The 17706-nt window shown below is 54.1% G+C and overlaps 1 protein-coding gene across 12 annotated transcripts in view; it reads right to left on the bottom strand.

Annotated features, from left to right (window-relative positions):
- Window positions 1-17706, bottom strand: part of MYT1 (myelin transcription factor 1) — a 90345-nt gene that overhangs the window by 15580 nt on the left and 57059 nt on the right. For 9 of the 12 annotated variants that reach the window (XM_054541992.2, XM_054541986.2, XM_054541993.2 and 6 more), the window contains 10 exons: window positions 16799-16912; window positions 15798-15917; window positions 13312-13526; window positions 11555-11760; window positions 10608-10877; window positions 8646-8800; window positions 7535-7597; window positions 7344-7412; window positions 3227-3289; window positions 2737-2820 (listed from right to left, as the gene is read on the bottom strand). In XM_054541992.2, coding sequence (XP_054397967.1) covers window positions 2737-2820; window positions 3227-3289; window positions 7344-7412; window positions 7535-7597; window positions 8646-8800; window positions 10608-10877; window positions 11555-11760; window positions 13312-13526; window positions 15798-15917; window positions 16799-16912 — 1359 coding nt within the window. The remainder of the gene's footprint in view (window positions 1-2736; window positions 2821-3226; window positions 3290-7343; window positions 7413-7534; window positions 7598-8645; window positions 8801-10607; window positions 10878-11554; window positions 11761-13311; window positions 13527-15797; window positions 15918-16798; window positions 16913-17706) is intronic. The other 3 variants (XM_054541987.2, XM_054541988.2, XM_054541996.2) reach the window with 3 other exon arrangements.

Below are 17706 nucleotides of genomic sequence, written 5' to 3'. Positions count from 1 at the left end.
TGGCTGGCTGTTCAGTTACTCTACACAGTCGAATCTGAATTATTACTATTATTATTATTATTATTATTATTATTATTTTTGAGATGGGGTCTCGCTCTTATTGCCCAGGCCGGAGTGCAGTGGCACGATCTTGGCTCACTGCAACCTCCGCCTCCCAGCTTCAAGCAATTCTCCTGCCTCAGCCTCCCGAGTAGCTGGGATTACAGGCGCCCGCCACCACGCCCAGCTAATTTTTGTATTTTTAGTAGAGATGAGGTTTCACCATGTTGGCCAGGCTGGTCTCAAACTCCTGACCTCAGGTGATCTGCCTGCCTCAGCCTCCTAAAGTGCTGGGATTACAGGCATGAGCCACAGCGCCTGGCCCAAATCTCAATTAGTTTTACTCCCTTTCTTGCAAAACGCTACTCGCCTTCATCAAGGGAAACTGTTTTTGTTCCCTGGAATCGCATACATGGAGAGGATTTCAGATTTCAGGTACGCTCTCTTTCTCACAACACCTGGTGTGGAGACTTTCAAGCTATCAGGGACATCATGTTGAGAGGTGCTGGGGCGGGGGCGGGGCAGACACTGAGCTGGTGAGGCCTCTCTGTGCTTCTTGGGTAAGCTAGTGTTTCCTGTCACGTGTTGAGGGGCAGAAGCCGTGTGTGCCAGTGACATGAGAAACATGGCAGGACCACGGGCCAGAGGTGCGTTTCATTTGTCGGGTGTCTGTGTGGCCAGGGGCAGCGTGGGCTCCCCTCCAGGGACAATGGGCAGGGCAAGGGGAGCATTCACCTCTTGACTCCCATGCTGGAACCTCCGCAAGACTTTTATGACCAGTTACAAAGCTGTGGCAAAGGGATTTACCACCAAGTGCCTGATGTGACTTAATTTTAAATAGTGCAGGCAGGAGATGTCATAAAAAGGACTCTTGCACCACCAGGCTCTCCAAATCACAGCTCATGCATGCTGACAAAATCCCATCCCTCAGCATGACCTGACGCATCCATTCAAGTTTCTGCTTTGATATGCATCTGTTCAAAGATGCTAGGCAATTATAAATGCAGTTAAAGTTTATGGCTGGGAAGGAACCCTGTAAAACGGAGGTGTTTAGTAGTCAGGTTCCCTCTGCCATGGCGCCATTAGGAACTTCATCTATCCTGCGAATGCAGGATAATGTGTTTCTGAAAGTCACAGTCTCCACTTGGCTAAAGAACTCTTTTTTTTTTAAAGCTAAGTTGACAGCACATTAGAAAGGAAAACCATTTTTCCTGGTTAATTTGAAAAATGCTGATCTTGATTTTAATCATTTGCAAATGCAGCACAATTCACTTATAATATCCCTGCCAGCAGGATCCTTGCCAAATCCATAAAGGTGTTGCTCTTATATGATCATAGGCAAATTCCTGGATTCTCAGGGGCAAAATGCTTTTTATCCACCTCAGCATTTAGTGTGCGACCTTCATAGTACTAACAACCATAAATTTTACATTGTTAATTTAGCATTCATTACAGTTTTACAGTAAAAATTAAATAAATAAACAAGCCACAGCCTATTACACCAAACAGCTGGTGGGGCCATCCCCTTCTGAAGGATGTGATGTTGGTCAGTTAGGTTCCTCCAGTGTGGCCAAGCAGATGTTTGGGCACAGCTGGAGCAAACTACCAGGAGGAGCAACCCAATCTCAGGCCAAGTTGCCCCTCCCCGGGGGTGAGGTCTGGCTGCTCTTGGCCCAGCAAGTAACACAATCAGGGCAACCTGCTTCCTGTGGGTGTAGTAGGGCCCTGTCCCGACCAAGCCAGCCCCGAGGCCCTATCCCGACCAAGCCAGCCCCGAGGCCCTGTCCCGACCGAGCCAGCCCCTAACCCTGGGCAACAAGGTGTCCAGAGCCATCATTTCCACTGCTCACCTGCTGGGGAACCCACTACCCATTTTGCCAGATGTCAGCTCTGAAAGTACCTCAGTCCTGGGCAAAATGGCCAGTGGGTCACCTGGTTTGAGTCTGTAGCAAAGCATTCCCCCCACCTAAAAGTGGGCAGTGCAGGGGACCCGTTCCCTATTGGAAGAATAAGCTTGCAAGGACACAAACCCCCACCGAGTAGGATAACACACAGTCAGGGTTCACCTATAAGCCCCACAAAGACACGTGGGCCCCCACCCTGCCCCAGTGAGAAGAGCAATAGAGGAGAATCTTTTCTCCTCAAGGACTTGGGTCACTTAAGGCCCAGGATGTCCTCTTTCCTTCACCCAACAGTGTCTGGTTCCCAGTTTAGATCCTCCCGGCTCTCTCCATCTACCAGCTCTCTGCATAGGTGTGTGGGTGGACGGACACATGGGATTTGGAGCTTCAGCGTCGTTCTAACCACCCTCTCCTCCTTGATTCCTGCATCTCACCTTTCCTGCCAGACAAATTCTGCAGGTTGCAAGGCCCTGGGGCCCACTCCCAGGTGGCCCTAAGACATAGGCAGAAGGGTGCTCTGCCTCTCCCAGCCCCGTCAAATACTCCAGACCTGAGAAGCCCGGAGGATCTGGCACCCATGCCCTCCACGTGACATCCAGGGTCATATCTTCATAGGTATCAACGTGTAGTGTGTGAGAGCTTCCAGAAAAACGAAAGAAACGAGAGTTGGCATTGATCAGTTAGGTGACCCGTTGTATTAATGAAAAGGGAACCTAGTAGGAGTTTTTTACATCATAAAACACAGGAAAATCTCAATTCTGCAAAGCAATGAAAGAGCCAGCATGGCCCAACGTACTTCATCAGCTCAGGGTCCTCCTTGTCGTCCTTGGTGGGTGCCACCTTGACTCCACTTTTCTTTGCACGAGGGCAGCCGGACAAGCTGATTTCGAAAGAGGAAAAAAGGCCACTTTAGTGCTAGAACCGCAGCTTCTCACACCCGTTCATCTCATCCTCTCCCCTCAAGCTCTGTGACCCCAGGTTGGGGTGGGAGAGAGTGAGGGCAATTGATGGATCAATAAGAAGCAGAATCCACAGACACAGCCTTCACACGAGGCAGCAGGGTTGGGAAGGAGAGGCATTACCACGAGCCCCTAACCCTGACCCCTTGTCTTTTTATCTTACTGCAGAGGGCAACCTAATCAGGTTCTGGAAATGGCAACAATTCAGATTAAAGAGATGGAAATGGACTCTAGCTGTCAGCAACATTAGTGTCTTCTAATCTTCATCTAAGGAAGAGATTCCCTACCCACCCCTGGGGCCCAGGACCTGAGGGTGTGGCAGCTCACCTCCGATGTGAAGCGTAGTTCCCTGTGATGTGGCCAGAGCCGTCGCAGCCGGGCGTGGGGCACCTGCAGAGGGAAGCAGAACTGGAACCAGAGCCCGTGAAGACGTTTAGCCCCGGCCCAGAGCCCTGGGACCCCCAGAAGAAAGCCTTCTGGGCTCAGCCCTTGAGTGGGCCCACCCACATTCCCTTGTCTGCAGAGGAGCATCACCGATGTTCACCCCAGCTGCCGACTGCCAGCAACAGGGGTCTGATGCGATCATCTCAGGGGTTCAGTACTCTGCTCCCCCGTCTCCCCGAGGGAGACCAGGAAGTCTGAGAGGAGAGCAGCCAACTGCTGCTCCAGCATCGGTTTATACCCAGACACCAAACCTGGGCACTGGGACAGGCCTATAGGGTCCACTGCAGCCAAGGACACGAAGGGCTCCCAGCTTGGACTTCTGTAGAGTCCAGGCTGGACTAAAGGCATTCAGAGCACATCTGAGCCATAACTTGAAGCAGAGCCTAAGACCAGTTCATCTTCTTGGACGGGCTGGGAGCTTGCCCTCACAAAGGGTTGCCACCATGGGCTGGTAAATGAACAGAGGCCTTTTTGCACACCTGCTGCAGAGCAGATGGCGCTGGCCGTGCCAGGCCTGGCTGTTGTGTAGCATAACTGCAGAGTTCACACAGCCAGTGGCTTACAGCAGAGAGTAAGGAGGAGAAACACAAAAGTCCTACTTTACACACCCAAAACTATTTGATGAATGTATCACATAAGGTGGTACAAAGTTCCACTTTAATATTACAAGCACGGATGTTATTTTCTTCCGAATGTCCACTGAGGAAAAAATATGTGAGTTCCTGCTGATGTTAGACAGTGGGAGGAGGTGACCCGATTCTGCGGGTAGATCCATCCCCCGTCAGGCCTGCTCTCTGCGCCTCACCCCTCCCGACCCCTGACCCTGCAGGAGCCAGGCAAGAGTTCAGGGCTTGTGTCCAGATCACCTGCTGCTCAAAGGCACTTTGCAGTGGCACTCAGACCCCAGGGAGGACGTCTCACTTTCCCTGCTGCTGGTCCTTCCTCACCGGAGTCTTCCACCAGCACATCTGACATCCGGCCACTGGGACAGGACATCTCCTCGCTTGGAGGAAGATGAAGCCGGGCACAGCCTGGCACCCAAAGGGCTATGGTGGCACAGCAGGGCTGGCCCCACCTCTTGCAACCTTCTCTTCGGCCCCTAGGAGTTTTCTTGGGGTGCCCTCCTGGGGAGTCTCAGGTTCCTTCATCCTTGCCCTGTGGGCCACACATTGGATACCTTGCTGGCCAGCCAAGAGAACTGAAGATGGCCTGCCTCTCCTTCCTGGGTTGGCAGCTGTTCAAGTGGCCACTTGGGGCTCCAGCTCCTTGTCTCAGTGGCAGGAAAGCATCAGGTAGAGCTCAGGTTCAGTGCGGTGGGCAAGTGGCCACTCAGGTGGCCAGAGTGACAGACCCACAGCAGCTCCAGGCCTCGACGAGGATAAGCACAGCATTGGGCTGTGAGTGGCATCAACAGCAGAGGAGATACTCCCCGATGGCATCTGTGAGTGAGTCTCAGGTGGGGGTATAACCCCCAAGGGGCTGGCAGGTACCTAACACACAGGTGGGGCCATCCTGCAGTCCTCACTAAGGCCCGATTCAATGGCTTTTCTCAAGAGTCATGTCCAAGAGAGGAAAGTACTCACGTAGTCAGAGGAGCAGGTGTCCCCTCTGAAGGCCCCTTATGGCCCTGCGGACCCTCAGCGTCAGCTGCAGGAATCTGGAGCCACCTCCACCCCTCCCACCACCTGCTTCTGAGTGCCCCATCTGGGCAGAAGGGAACACTGTGTCTGAGGGGCACCCTCTGCCTTGGCAATACACGCCGGGTCTCACCTCTCTAAGCCCCATCCCTGTGCTGTGCACAGGCATTCCTCACCCTGCACAAAGGCTGTCATGCCCTGGCAGGTGTGTGTGGTTGCAGCTCAACTCCTAACACAAGATGAGCTGAGTGGCCCGAGGCAGCCATGTCCTCGCAGCCCTTGACCACATCAGACACACGGGAGGGAAGAGTGAGCGCCCTTGGGACTCACTTAAAACACAAAGCACGCATCATCCGACTCCGCGGCAGTCAGGTGTGGACAGGGAGGTCATGAAAGCAACCTCGTTTGTCCCAAGGCCACCTTCACCCATGGCTGCCACAAGGCTGATCAGGAGGAGCCAGCACCCGAAGCCGCCTCACACGGAAGGTGGCAGAGAGCAAGGAGGTTGGGACACCGGGACACGTGGCGGGGTGAGACCACCATCGTCCCAAGCTCATGCAGTGATCAGAGGGAGGAGAGGAAGTGGCCTCCCATAGAAAGGCCCCTGGGGGAGACTGGAGTTTCTGAAGGAGCCTGGAGGCCTTGGCTGCCTGCCCAAACCCTGCTGATGCTGATGAGTGGTTCACTTTCACACAGGGGAGGCTTTTGGTCGTTATTTCTAAAGAAGTTTGGCGTTAAGGTTCTTCACAGGCTCTTAGTCTTAAAAAAGCACTAACTCTCCCAGACGGCCATGTCTCCAGGCCCGAACTGTGCCAAGCTCCTTTCATCCGCCCGAGCATCCACTTCACAGGACAGAAAGGACGTGGTGACATTTGGGGCCACTGAGTGCCGGCAGCCATATTTCTCCTCTTAAATTACTCAGGCCCAAATGGGAAAAACCATGGAAACTAATCATGGAAAAGAAAGCATAATTGGGAAAGGAAAAAGGAATGCAAGAAAGATGGCAAGAGAAGAAGGAAAGAGGGAGAGAGGACAGTCCCAGAAGCTGCAGGACTGAGTGTTTCCTGGGTTTCTAGGACTAGACGAAGTGGGCGGCAGAATGAATGAATAAGTCCATGTGTGAAGCTGCTGTGGTGATCTAAGCCTCAGAAAATATGTATGTTGAAGCTATTAACTTCCAGGAAGGAAACTGAGACGGTGCACCCCACCCTGTGGGAACTGAAGGGCCTGATGACACACTCCTCCTGGCTGCTGGGGCCAGACCAGCCTCCAGAGAGGAACAGAGACAAGCTGCTGGTGGGGGCTCTGGGAGACCTAGAGCTTTCTGTCCAGCTCTGAGCCAGCTAAGGTCCCTAGAAGCCTTCAGCAATTTCATTTCCTCATCTTAGAGGCACCAGTGCCCGGGATCCTGTCTGGCCCCAGAATGGAATGAGCCAGGGTGTGTTGACCTGGATTCAGGGCCCCCAACACAGAGGCCTGTGGGAGGGAGGGACACCCCTGGAGAGGGGTGACCTGAGGAGACAAGAATGGGACCCCCTTCCTCCAAGGCCTCAGCTCGACTCCGGTGCCCAGGAGGAGCTCCCCATGGCTCAGGGTCACACAGGCTGTGGAGTCACAGCACAACTGGAGGCATGAAAACCAAAGGCAATAACAGTCCCTGACTCCAGCCCCAGGAGGACACTGACTCCTGGAAACCTCTGGGTGCTTGCGCCTGGTTGTGCAGGACTGTCAAGCAGGCTATAGCTGGTGCCTGCAGGGCCTGCCCTGCCCATGTGTTAGGTAGGGGCAGAGAAGTACAGAAGCAGAAACGGGAGAGCCCAGCAAAGAGAAGGCATGAGCATGGGGGGAGGGCATCAGGGCCAAGGCAGAAGCAGCTGGAGCGTGACAGGAGAGCGGATGGCAAGGAGCTTTCTCTTCATTATCAACGTTCAGTTCATTTAGCAAGAGCCGCACAGCCTGTGGCCTGCCGAGCCACGGCAGGGCTTACGTTCCCTGGTTGTTTCTGGGCTTTTCCCAGATATCTAGGGCAGTGAGAAAGCAGGCCCAGACAGCCCTGTCAGGGGTCTTCAGGAGAGGCTGGAGGGTGGGGAATGGGGCAAGAGCAGCGCAGGAGCCTGCAGTGGCCCCTAGCCCCCAGCGGAGAGGCAAACAGCAGAGCTCAGAGCAGGTGCACACAGGCAGAGCAGCCCCAGCCAAGCAGAATCAGCCCCTCCACAGCTCTGCCTCTCTGCCCATCTCAGGAGAGCTGGGGCCAGCTGAGGCTTGGCACCTTGGAGAAGGCTGATTTTGGCAGGAGCCTCATGGAAGGAGAGCAAAGCGAGGGTGCTGCCCAAGAGACAGGAGGTCAGGGAGCGCAAACATACTTGAGGTCAGCAGAGTGGGCAGCCATGAGGTTTCTGAGGCTCTTGTCAGCAAGAGGGCAACCAGAGAGGCTGAAAGAGAAGAGATGGGATATTGGGGTAAGCCAAAGAGGGGGAGCAGAGGAGGAGGAGAGGAGGAAGACCCACCACGAAGCACCCAGGCCAGGCCAGACAGACCCGAGCAGGAGACAAACCTGCGGTGGGAGGCGTAGTTCCCGGTGATGTGGCCGCTGCCGTCACAGCCAGGGGTGGGACAGCTGGACAAAGGAAAAAGAGTGTCAGACCAGAGAGTGGTGTGTACCTGCCCCCCAGGCTGAGCCTGCTCTGCGAGGGCGACTGGTGCCCACTCCTGGCTCACCCACGAGCCAAGCGGTGGCCCCTCCTCCCCTCAGTCCTTGGAGGACAGCCGGTGCCTCTCAGGCTGGAAGTTTCTCCCACACAACTTAACTCAAGAAGAAAAAGTAATCAAATTAAAGTTGAGCTTAAAGTTAGGATGCCTCTGACGCACATGTGCTGCTGTGTGTGCACGTGTAGGTGCCCATGAATATTTAGGCAGGGAGCTCCTTCCCTTTTCCAGGCCCTGAAGCAAGGCCTTCCCTGGATCCAGCCACTCCCAAGACAGCAAGCCACAAGTGTGAGGGTACAAGAGGGGTTCAGGGTGGGGAGAAGAGGGACCCCAGAAATGTACTCTGAGCACATGTGAGAGCTGGATCACCTGTGGAGCAGGTGCCAGGCACAGTCTCTCACAGTCCCCTAGGACAGGTGGCTGGCAATGAAGGTTGACCAGAAGGTCACTGACATCTGACTCATATCCATCAGCAACTCTGTCTATTCCAACCCCGTGAGGACCAGCTCAGACACGCAGCCTCTGGGCCAGCCAGGATGACAGAGTTGAGGGTGGTGAGTCCTAAGGCAGCACATTCCAGGCCTTGGCCATGGAGCCCAGGGCAGAACGTGCCCAGCTGCGGCCTCAGGGAGACGGCCCGGCCTCTGGTTGCCCCGAGGGCTTCCTGCAGAGCTCTCTGAGGAACTCTCCTCCACTCTCCCCACGCCCTGCTTGTCCTGCTTGGTGAGCTCGTCCTGCTTTGTTCTTAATCACTTCTGGAAGATTGCAGTAAAGCCCAGCACAACACAAAGGTGTTGTGAATACTCTGGCTCCTGTCACAGGCTGCCTGGCTCGAGGTGGTCAGGACAGGTCGGGGGAAGCCTGAGCAGACCCGGTCGTCATGGGTCGGGACCAGGGCCTGTTCCTCCCCAGGCCACAGAGGGTCCCCTAGGAGCTGTGCCAGCCAAACAGGGACTTACGTGAGCAGCTCCTTCTTTATGTCCTTGGAGAGAAACTTCAGCTTAAAGTTGGTCAGGGTGACTTCCCCCGGATACTTCCGCTCCTCAAAATTCTCTTCCGACACTTCCTGGTCATCTGCTTCAGAAGAAGCAAAAGAATGGGCTGCTGGCTCTGACTGCAAAAAACCAGCAGGGAGATGTTTTAACCGGCTGGCGGGGAGGCCTGGGCGCCCAACCCAGTGGGCGAGGGAGAGGGACCCTTCAGGACAGTGTCCACAGAAACATCTCCCGGAGTCTCCTATCTTCTGGATAAGGGAGGAAAACTTAACTCCCCCCAGCAAAACACAGAAGACAACACCCCTGAGGGGCTGGATCCCTCCCCTGCTTCAGCCAGAGCTCCTGCGTTGCCCTAGAAATGAGGAAGGCTGGTGCTGCCCAGTGTGGCAGGCTCCTGACACCCTCCCTGGCCTCAGATGTGTGAGTCCCCTCCGCCACGTCACTCCGCAGCGTAAACATCAGGATACAGTTCCCTTCAGAGCCAGGGATGGCACTCAATAGACAGCAGGCACTAAATAAGTGTTACCGAAATGCCATGAAGATGAGATGGCACAGCGAGGGTAATAACATACAAATTACGACAATTGCAGTAACCTTGAAACCACCTGGCCCGACACTCCCACCAGTGCGATGCCTTGACCACAGCAGGTACTTGATAAAGGCCTCAAACTGAATGCTGGGTATGGAAAGCTCAGTGCTGTGGACACAGGTAAGCAGGGCACAGTCCCTCCCACGGAGGGGCCAGGGGTCCAGGAAGGGTCAGAAGGCCAACATTCTGCAGGATGCTTTAACCAAAGCTCAAAACCCAGTCCTGACAGGCACTCGCATGTGTCCCAGGCAAGTGGCTCAGGCTCTTGGGGCCCAGGTGCCACTCTTTCCAACTTGAGATAACAGCAGCCCCTCACAGGGTTTTGGGGGTCAAATGAGGAAATGCCTGTGAAGCCCACAGCCCAGCATAATAACAGTTCGGATAATTGGACCTTGTTGTGGGTTCCCAGGCTGCTCCTCTATAAAATGGGGTGACCTGAGGGCAGTGTGAGGACCAGTAAGGAAGTCTGGCTCCCACTGAGGCTGGATTATGGAGGGGGCCTGATCCAGCCCCCACCCTTCATAGGGGCCTAGCCCCACCCCCCTCATTCCTCCTTGAGAGTCTGGCCCTGCTCCTTCCACAGGGACCCCTTCCACCTCCTGAGGGGCTTTAGGGGAGGAGAAGGAGAGGGAGAGGGGCCTGCTAGTCTCACACATGCCGCTGGTGCCGCCTGGACCCTGGGCTGCCCTCACATCTGGACTTTGCTCTTCAGGACACACACCTCCTTGGGAAAAAGCCCAGAATTAGCTGGCCTCTGAGGGTTCTTCTTTCATACGTTTTAAGGGACAACTAAAAACGAAAGGATCCCCTGCTTCCCAGACCACAGTTCCACAGTGCCAGGTTGGTCCTGGTCTCAGGGACCTAGCACTGCCCACCATGGGTGATCCTAAGCCCAGGTCCTAAGCTCTCTCGCTGGCTCTGCCCCTACCTGGACAGCAGGTCAGCTCTGCAGGGTGATGGGAGGCTCAAAACCCAAGAAACCTGAGCTGTTCCCCAATCAACTCCTGGGATCTGAAAGATGCGTTTCTCCTCCCCATGCCTCCTCAGTGCCCACATTGGTACTGGACACCATGCTCTACAGGGGTGAGAAGACCACCTCCTTCTTGACAGACAAGGGCACAGCATGACCCTGCTGCTGAAAATCCCACCCAGAGGGTGAGCCCCTGAGTCCCAGCTGCTCAGAAGATGAAGGACCCTTCACAAAAAGGGATGGCTCCCCGAGGCTCTTCCAGAAGCCTGTGAGGAGGAGCTTCCTTGAAAAGCCAATATCACAACAGCCTCAGGCAGGGCAAGCTGGCTGCAGCCGCCTGACTGCTTGCCCAGGCGCCTGCACCCACCTCCTCAGGTTCCTCCTCTCTCAGGAGGCTAGGCTTGGTGTAGTCCAGGGGCCGGTCCCACTCATCCTGGCGGGAGGCCTGGCTGGACTGGGGAGAGGTCATGGAGCTGCTGGGGGCGCTGGTGCTGCTCTGGCGCTGGGAGGCGTCGGGAGACTTCACACCGGGGCTGCTGCTGCAGCTGCTGCTGCTGGGGAAAGCATTTTCTCGTTTGCGGTGTTTGTGCATGCTCAAGTCCAGGGTTCCATTTTCGTCTACCTCAATATCCACAGACTGCAATTGCAAAGGTGAAATCTGTTAGCGATTCCAGCCCCTTCCCGTGTGTGCCTTCTGGTCCATTTGAATCAAACGTACAGAGTCCAGAACACTGGTTCCCATAGAAGGAAGCAGAACAACAGGGATAGACAGGCAGTGAGAGGGAAAAATCCAACTGCCATTTCCTGATTTCCCATGAACGGGGCCCTAGAATTCCTCTTGCCTCCCAACAGCATAAAAACCAGTCCCTCAGGACATGTCATAAACATGGGTAAGACTAGGTCCTCTGAGCAAGGAGAGTGTGTCAGCAACCACAAGACTGTGGGAAACACATGTGAACAGGGCATGTGCACCGCCCTGGAGTCAGAAGGAAACACATGGGCACGTGTGTGCACCACCCTCAGGCTCAGAGGGAGACACGTGGGCGCATGGTGTGTGCACAACCTAACACGTGGAAACTTGTGTTCACAGCCCTTGGTCCCCCTTCGCTCAGCACACTAGGTTCTCTTGGTGGACCCATCTAAGCTCTGCAGGCCTCAGGGCCATGGCCAGGAGGGAGAAAAAGTTAAGAATGAGAATTGCCAGCTAGGCACAAGCCATTCCTAGGGACATTTTGTGCAGAGAGCAGGTGGGCCTGACTGCAAATTCCACCAACTCACCTCTCCCAAGAAAGGCTCCGTAGTGGACATACTAACCTTGCTGGGGAGGTCCTGTGGCTTCGTGCTGAGGTTCTCAGGCATCTCCCAGCAGCGCGTGGAGAGGTTCAGGATGGCAGTGGCAGCCATGTGTGCAGCCTCGGCGTCGTGCGAGTAGTCAAAGCCTGCAGAAGAGGATGAAGTGCTCCTCACATAACTACTGGAGGGGCTGTGCCTGGGGGAAGAGGCCTTTGGGAAAGGTTTGGCTGCAAAAAGGGAACAACACCAGGCTGATATAAAACTTGAAAAGAGGCAGCAATGCAGACAAGTCAGTGGGGAGGGGGCACTTTGGGAGGGATGGGAGGGCCCAGGGCACAGCTATGTGGAAGTGGGCCAGGGGCTTGGCCACCCATCCCAGTCCCAAGTCCTCACACACCTCACTCCCACCCACACTCCTCCAGGGGACTGAGGAGACAATCTTGTTTCTGGCTCAGTGAAAATTTGGGCAAAAGGAGTAAAAGCCTCCAAGACATTCCAGCAGCCCTGATATTTCAAACAAAAATAACTTGTCTATCAGAAACTGAAGCATTCTGTGAATAGGATGAGTGTTTGCCATATCACCCAAATAGGAAAATTTTGTCACATCATCTCAAAAGGGTGTATCCATATTTAGGCTGACTTGGTGTCCCCAGTAACCGTCACTGCCTTAAAAAAGTAACATTATTGCTCAAATGAACATGACAAATGAAGGCACGGAATGTTATCTTTTCCAGTAATTAATTGTACTGTAGCTGCAAAATCACTCTTATGCACAATGTTCTCAGCAATCACGATGTCACCAGTATATCCAGAAAGGTCTAGATATATTGGAAAGCTTATCGTGCGGTCCCCCTCTCCACTGGCACCATTGCATTCCCTCATCCAAGTAGGCACGTGTGCCTGGAGGCAGGAAGTCCTCCATCCTAAAGAGCAGGTTCTGTCAAAGTTAGGAAGAGAGGCTCACACCCCACTGGCAGCCACATCAATCAGTACTTTTATTATTCTCATGTAGGAAACTCGTCACGTCATGTTTGGGGCTGACAACATCTGCCACGAGACACCACTCCCAATCTCATGTGTACACTGAATGCTTTTCCATTTCACATGCACTTCCAGGGCTAATGGGCTTATTCCACAAATTAGGGCAGGAAGTGACAAGACAAGACAGAAAGGATTGTTCTTAAAGATTTATAGGAATGATTTTTGTCAGTACAATTATCCAGAAAATTTGTTACTAATGTCACAGATAACACATTGTATCCAGTAAGATGGTCTCCACCAGGAGAGCAATGGCTTCCTGCCAGGGCACTGGGCCCAGCCCCGCAGTCATCTGGCCCCACCCAGCCCACAGTCTGACCCTCCCCAGAGGCAGTGCTGGGAAATGGACAGCCAGCTGCACTGGGATTAAACAGGTAGCATGAGGACAGTGGGGAGAGTGGCATCTCCCAGGGTGAACTGTGTTGGTGGAGTTGCTCTGAAGTCTTTGACACACACACCCGTAACAGATCTGCATTTTGTTTCACAAATAATTAGGAGACACATAAATGTTAATGGTGAACATGAAGGTGGCAGCAGGAGTGAGATGCAGGCCCCAAGAAAGCTACCACAGTGCCCACTGGGACAGCGAAGACCTCCAGCCTGCATCGTGGTCCTCCCATGAGGGTAGAGTTTCCCTCCCTAGTAGCTCCTCGAGAGGGTCCCTCCTCCACTGCCCCTTGAATCCTGCCCCTCCCAGGAGCAACACAGAAGAGAAACAAGAACAATTATCCCCAACTTACATTGAAAGGCTTTAGGTGAGGTTTCGCTGGTCTGAATCTTTGGGGCAAGCATGCGTTTGCCAAAAACCTGAGCATCGAAACTTGCGTAGTCAAAGGTGACCTTGGAGAACTTCTCCAGCTCCTTGGCCAAGTTGGCCCTGGGTGTGGCAGGGGCCACGTTGGGCCGGTAGCTCCCATATGGAGGGACCTCGAGCTGCTTCACGAAGCACATGGGCCTGGGGTGCAGTACAGGGATGCACAGCCAGTGAGATGGGACCTGGGGATTCCGTGCCACCCTCCCCAACCCCAATCCACAGCCCAGGCAGGGGCCTCACAGCGTCTGGTGAGGAAGGAGACTCAGGAAGACACTCCCCCTGCATATTCCACTACTAAAGCTGGGCAGAGTTCCACCTCCCAGGGTCAAGGGCTCCCAGAGCAGGCTGCAGGGAGGAAGCAATAGGACCCTCAAATAATCAATGGCCTGTCCTGCTGACAGCATCAGCTAGAGGAGGGCCTAAGATTTTCCCCAGAACTTAGGAGAGCAGGTTTCAAACAGCTCAGCTACAACTGGAGTGAGTATCAGGCAGGGCCAAAGAGTAGCATAGCCCAGGACAATAGCAAGACACTCCAAGGCAGCATAACCTAGAACTCCCCAGCAAGGAGGAAGCTGAGGAATCTACAGGAGATGCTAGTTGTATCAGGTGCATTTCTGAGGAGTGACCTCAGGGCCAGGCCTGACCCTTCTTCATTCAGCCAGGGACTCAGCCCTCAGCTGCCCTCTTCTTAAAGCTGTGTTGAGGTGGACCCTCAAGGAACTGTTGGAAGGGTTAGCAACAGCCACGAAAAAGCTACTGCAAGCATTCAGTTCACTGCCACTAATGCTCTTGGAAGACTTCAGGATTTTACATGCACAAAAGATGGCATGAAGAAACTGGCATAGAAGGCACAGGGGCAGGAAGACTGGTGGTAGACACTGGTGACCACACAGGCACAGAGGGGCTTCTGAACCTGGCAGCTCAGAGAAGAGGAGATCCTAGCAAGCAGCCATGGCTTTCTTTGCTCCTGTCTGGACGAAGCAATGACTTCAGTCTGGAAAGTGTACAATCAGTGGAATTAAGAAGGAGCTGACAATGACAGCCTCCAAGGTGCTGGGTGCTATGAGAACTTAAGTGTGGACTAAGAACAGAGCCCAGCACAGAGGACCGCCAGGCCAGCCCTGCAACCATGACCAGCTCTGATGGGCCTGGAAGAACTGAACACTACCAGGACGTGGGTGTGTTCTCCTTCTCCAGGAAGGGTGGGAGCCCCAGGATGGACCCTGGCCCCGGTGGCAGTTAGAAAAGTTGCAAGAGTGAGGCCAGGAGGGAAAAAACTAACTTTAAACTTAACATTGGGTCAGGTGTGGTGGCTCATGTCTACAATCCAAGCACTTTCGGAGGCCAAGGCAGGTCTCTTAAAGCCAGGAGTAAGAAACCAGCTTGGGCAACATAGTGAGACCCTCTCTACAAAAAAAATAAAAAAATAGCCAGGCACAATGGCACATCTGTATTCCTAGGTACTCGGGAGGCTGAGGTGGGAGGATCACTTGAGACCAGGAGTGTGAGGTTATAGTGAGTTATGATTGAAACCACTGCACTCCAGCCTGAGCAACAGAGTGACACTCTGCCACTAAAAATAATAATAATAATAATAAGCTTAACATTGGTACCACCGTTGATGGCTTCCTTGACCAAGGCTTCAGTCAGAATCTGTACACTTATTGTCCACGATGCCAACGAAGCTTTGCAAAGCCTGTCCTCACACCCCAAAGTTCGACAGCCGGAAACGTGGGCTAGATAGAATCAAAAGGGCCTAATGGGAGGCCTCCTCCACCCTAGCCACAATCTCTAGCGTTCAGTGAATATTCACCATGGCCTGAGGGCGGCCGAGTGTCAATTGAGCCTCATGAGCGACTTAGTTTGTTGTCCTACTTTTATAAGTGAACAAACTGAGGTCATAGTCCCAGGGAGTGCAGTCTCCAAAGTTGGAGCCTGTTTGACACCCCTGCCTGGCCTCACACGTGGGCCAAATCTGCGGTTTGACATTTTATCGGTGATTTAGATCAAAGAGGGAAAGGATTGAATTAGCAACTGACAGGAAGCTGGAGGGAACAGCAAATAAGTTAGAGGAAAAAAGCAGCTTCAAATCATTGTGAGAGCCAGCTGGTGGAAAGCAGCCTGCTGGGACCTGCAGGGCTGAAGATGCCCGTGTGTGGGATGGCAAGCATGCCCATAGAGCAGGAAGGCAAGTCTCTGTCCTCTGCCCAGAGATCCCACGTGTGGGAATTGCACCTTCAGAGGAACCCTCTGGAGCAGACCAGGGAAGAGTCTGGGTATGACACAGCCCAGCTGAGCAGCAAAGATCATCTGGCTGGGACTTTGCCAATTATGTGCCAGGAACGGCCGGGGTCAGGTGGGCCCTGAAAGGAGGCGGACGGTGGAAGGGGCTATGCAGTCATTCACACTCACCCCAGCCGGGGTCTCCTACACTCTTGTCTGGTGAGACAGATATGGAACAGGGGTCTGACAGCCGGGGAGGAGGAGCTGTGTGTGAGTTCTAGTTCCTCACGGAAGTGGGGAGCAGGGTGTCTGCAGGTGAAGACAGGAGCAGTGCAAGTGTCCTCTTCGACAGTGGGTACCATGGTCCAAGGGCTCAGCCCCATAGAGGAGAGACTTTGAAGCCAGGCAGGATGGGCAGGGTGGCCTTGGGCAACTCCCTGAGCCTCTGGCCTTGTTTGTGGCACTTACTTCTTAGGGCCACATAGAAGGAGGGGACACTAATGGGACACATTCTGAAAGATCCTTATTGATGAGAGCCAAATCTACACATGCACACACACGTGGACTTGCACGCACATGTAAACATACTCGCACATATGCAAACACAAACAGGCGTGTGAACATGCACACACATGCTCCCACATGTTCACACACACCTACTGCGATCTCAGAACCTCAGGGGCCACAAAGCACTCTGGGGAGCAAAGCCTGCACCCACCCTCTTCCTTGACTTGGGGTCTATCTCTGGGGTCGGGGAGGGACAGGCAGGACCGCCAAGGATTAGTGGCTCATGGTGCTTCCTGGACGTCCGTGGTCCTTGGCTGGTGCAGTCTGCTCTCTCCAGACAGGACCAGCATCTCCACAAATTAATCCCCAAGGGACCTCAAGTGGTCACATCAGACGACTCCGAGGAGGCAGAGCACCATGTCCGAGGCAGAGGCAGCTGTGCGGGAGTTTGTGCTTTGGCTGAGGCACTGGCGAACGTGGCAGACATGAGACTCTGTCCTGTGTGGCTCCAAAACTGCCCTGCAGTTTGCTCCTGGGGGGCCCAGGGCCTGTGCACACTCACATGCATGTACACTCACACACATGCACTCACACACATGCACATACAGCCTGCGGGAGACTGAGAAGCCCCCTGCAGGCATTTGGGAGGCAGCCTCATCAGTTCTGTGGCTCATCTCACTCACCTGAGGATCCGATCGGAATTGGAGCTACTCTTGGAAGGATCTCCTGTCTGCGGCTGCTGCTTCTCATGGGATTTGGCTAATTTTTCGGCGGCAGCAATGGGACACCCAGACAAACTAGAGGAAGGAAGAGGAGGGGTTTCTGAGCCTTCCCCTCCACGCCTGTCCTGTCCTGGGTGTCTGTGTGTGTGGGTGTCTCACGGCAAGGTCATTCAGTTGTGAGAACTCCAGAAGAACTCCAGATGAACTCCAGAGAAGCCCAGAGCTGGTAATAACCCTGTCATTCTGCAGGACAGGGGTTTTCTCTCTGGCTCTGTTCTTGAGCCCTCAAAGTACGAGCTGCCCAGTCAGTTTCTGTTTGGGAACATTCTATGCCAAGGACACACAAAGATGAAATATATCCTAAAGGCCTTGAAAGCTCTGGGCAAAGATGCCTCCTCTGCATGGGTCTGGGAGACAGGCTTGCCCCTCGCCCCCTTCCTCTCCCTTCCCAGCTTCCAGGGCTGGATTCTGCAGGCCTCTCTGGCTCTTGTTCTGTTAGCTGCTCTGGGGCAGCCCAGGGCCCCACTTGGACCACAACCTGGGCACTGACCCTGGATGACTCAGGCCCAGGAAAGTACTCAGTCTAAGACATGGAGGCAGCAGCTTCATCTGTCAGAATAAAGTTAACTGTGAGCTCCAGCGCCGGTCCCTCAGCCAGCCCGGGGAGGTGACGTAATGGGGAATTGGCCTCTTTTCAAATGAAGTGACCTCGAAAGCTCTGGCAGTCCTTTCAGCTGAGCATATGCCTGCTGGGGGAAAGGCATAACCCCCCGAGGCCATGGCCACCCACGGCACTTTGGGAAAGGCTGGGGGAGTAGTCCCCCCTCGCCATAGACCAGTCAACAACTACACCTCGAGGGTGGTCACGA

The sequence above is a fragment of the Pongo abelii genome, chromosome 21 (genome assembly GCF_028885655.2).
Source record: "Pongo abelii isolate AG06213 chromosome 21, NHGRI_mPonAbe1-v2.0_pri, whole genome shotgun sequence".
Lineage (NCBI taxonomy): Eukaryota > Metazoa > Chordata > Mammalia > Primates > Hominidae > Pongo > Pongo abelii.
Note: the sequence above shows the minus strand (reverse complement) of the source record. Positions and strands in the feature narration are given on the sequence as shown.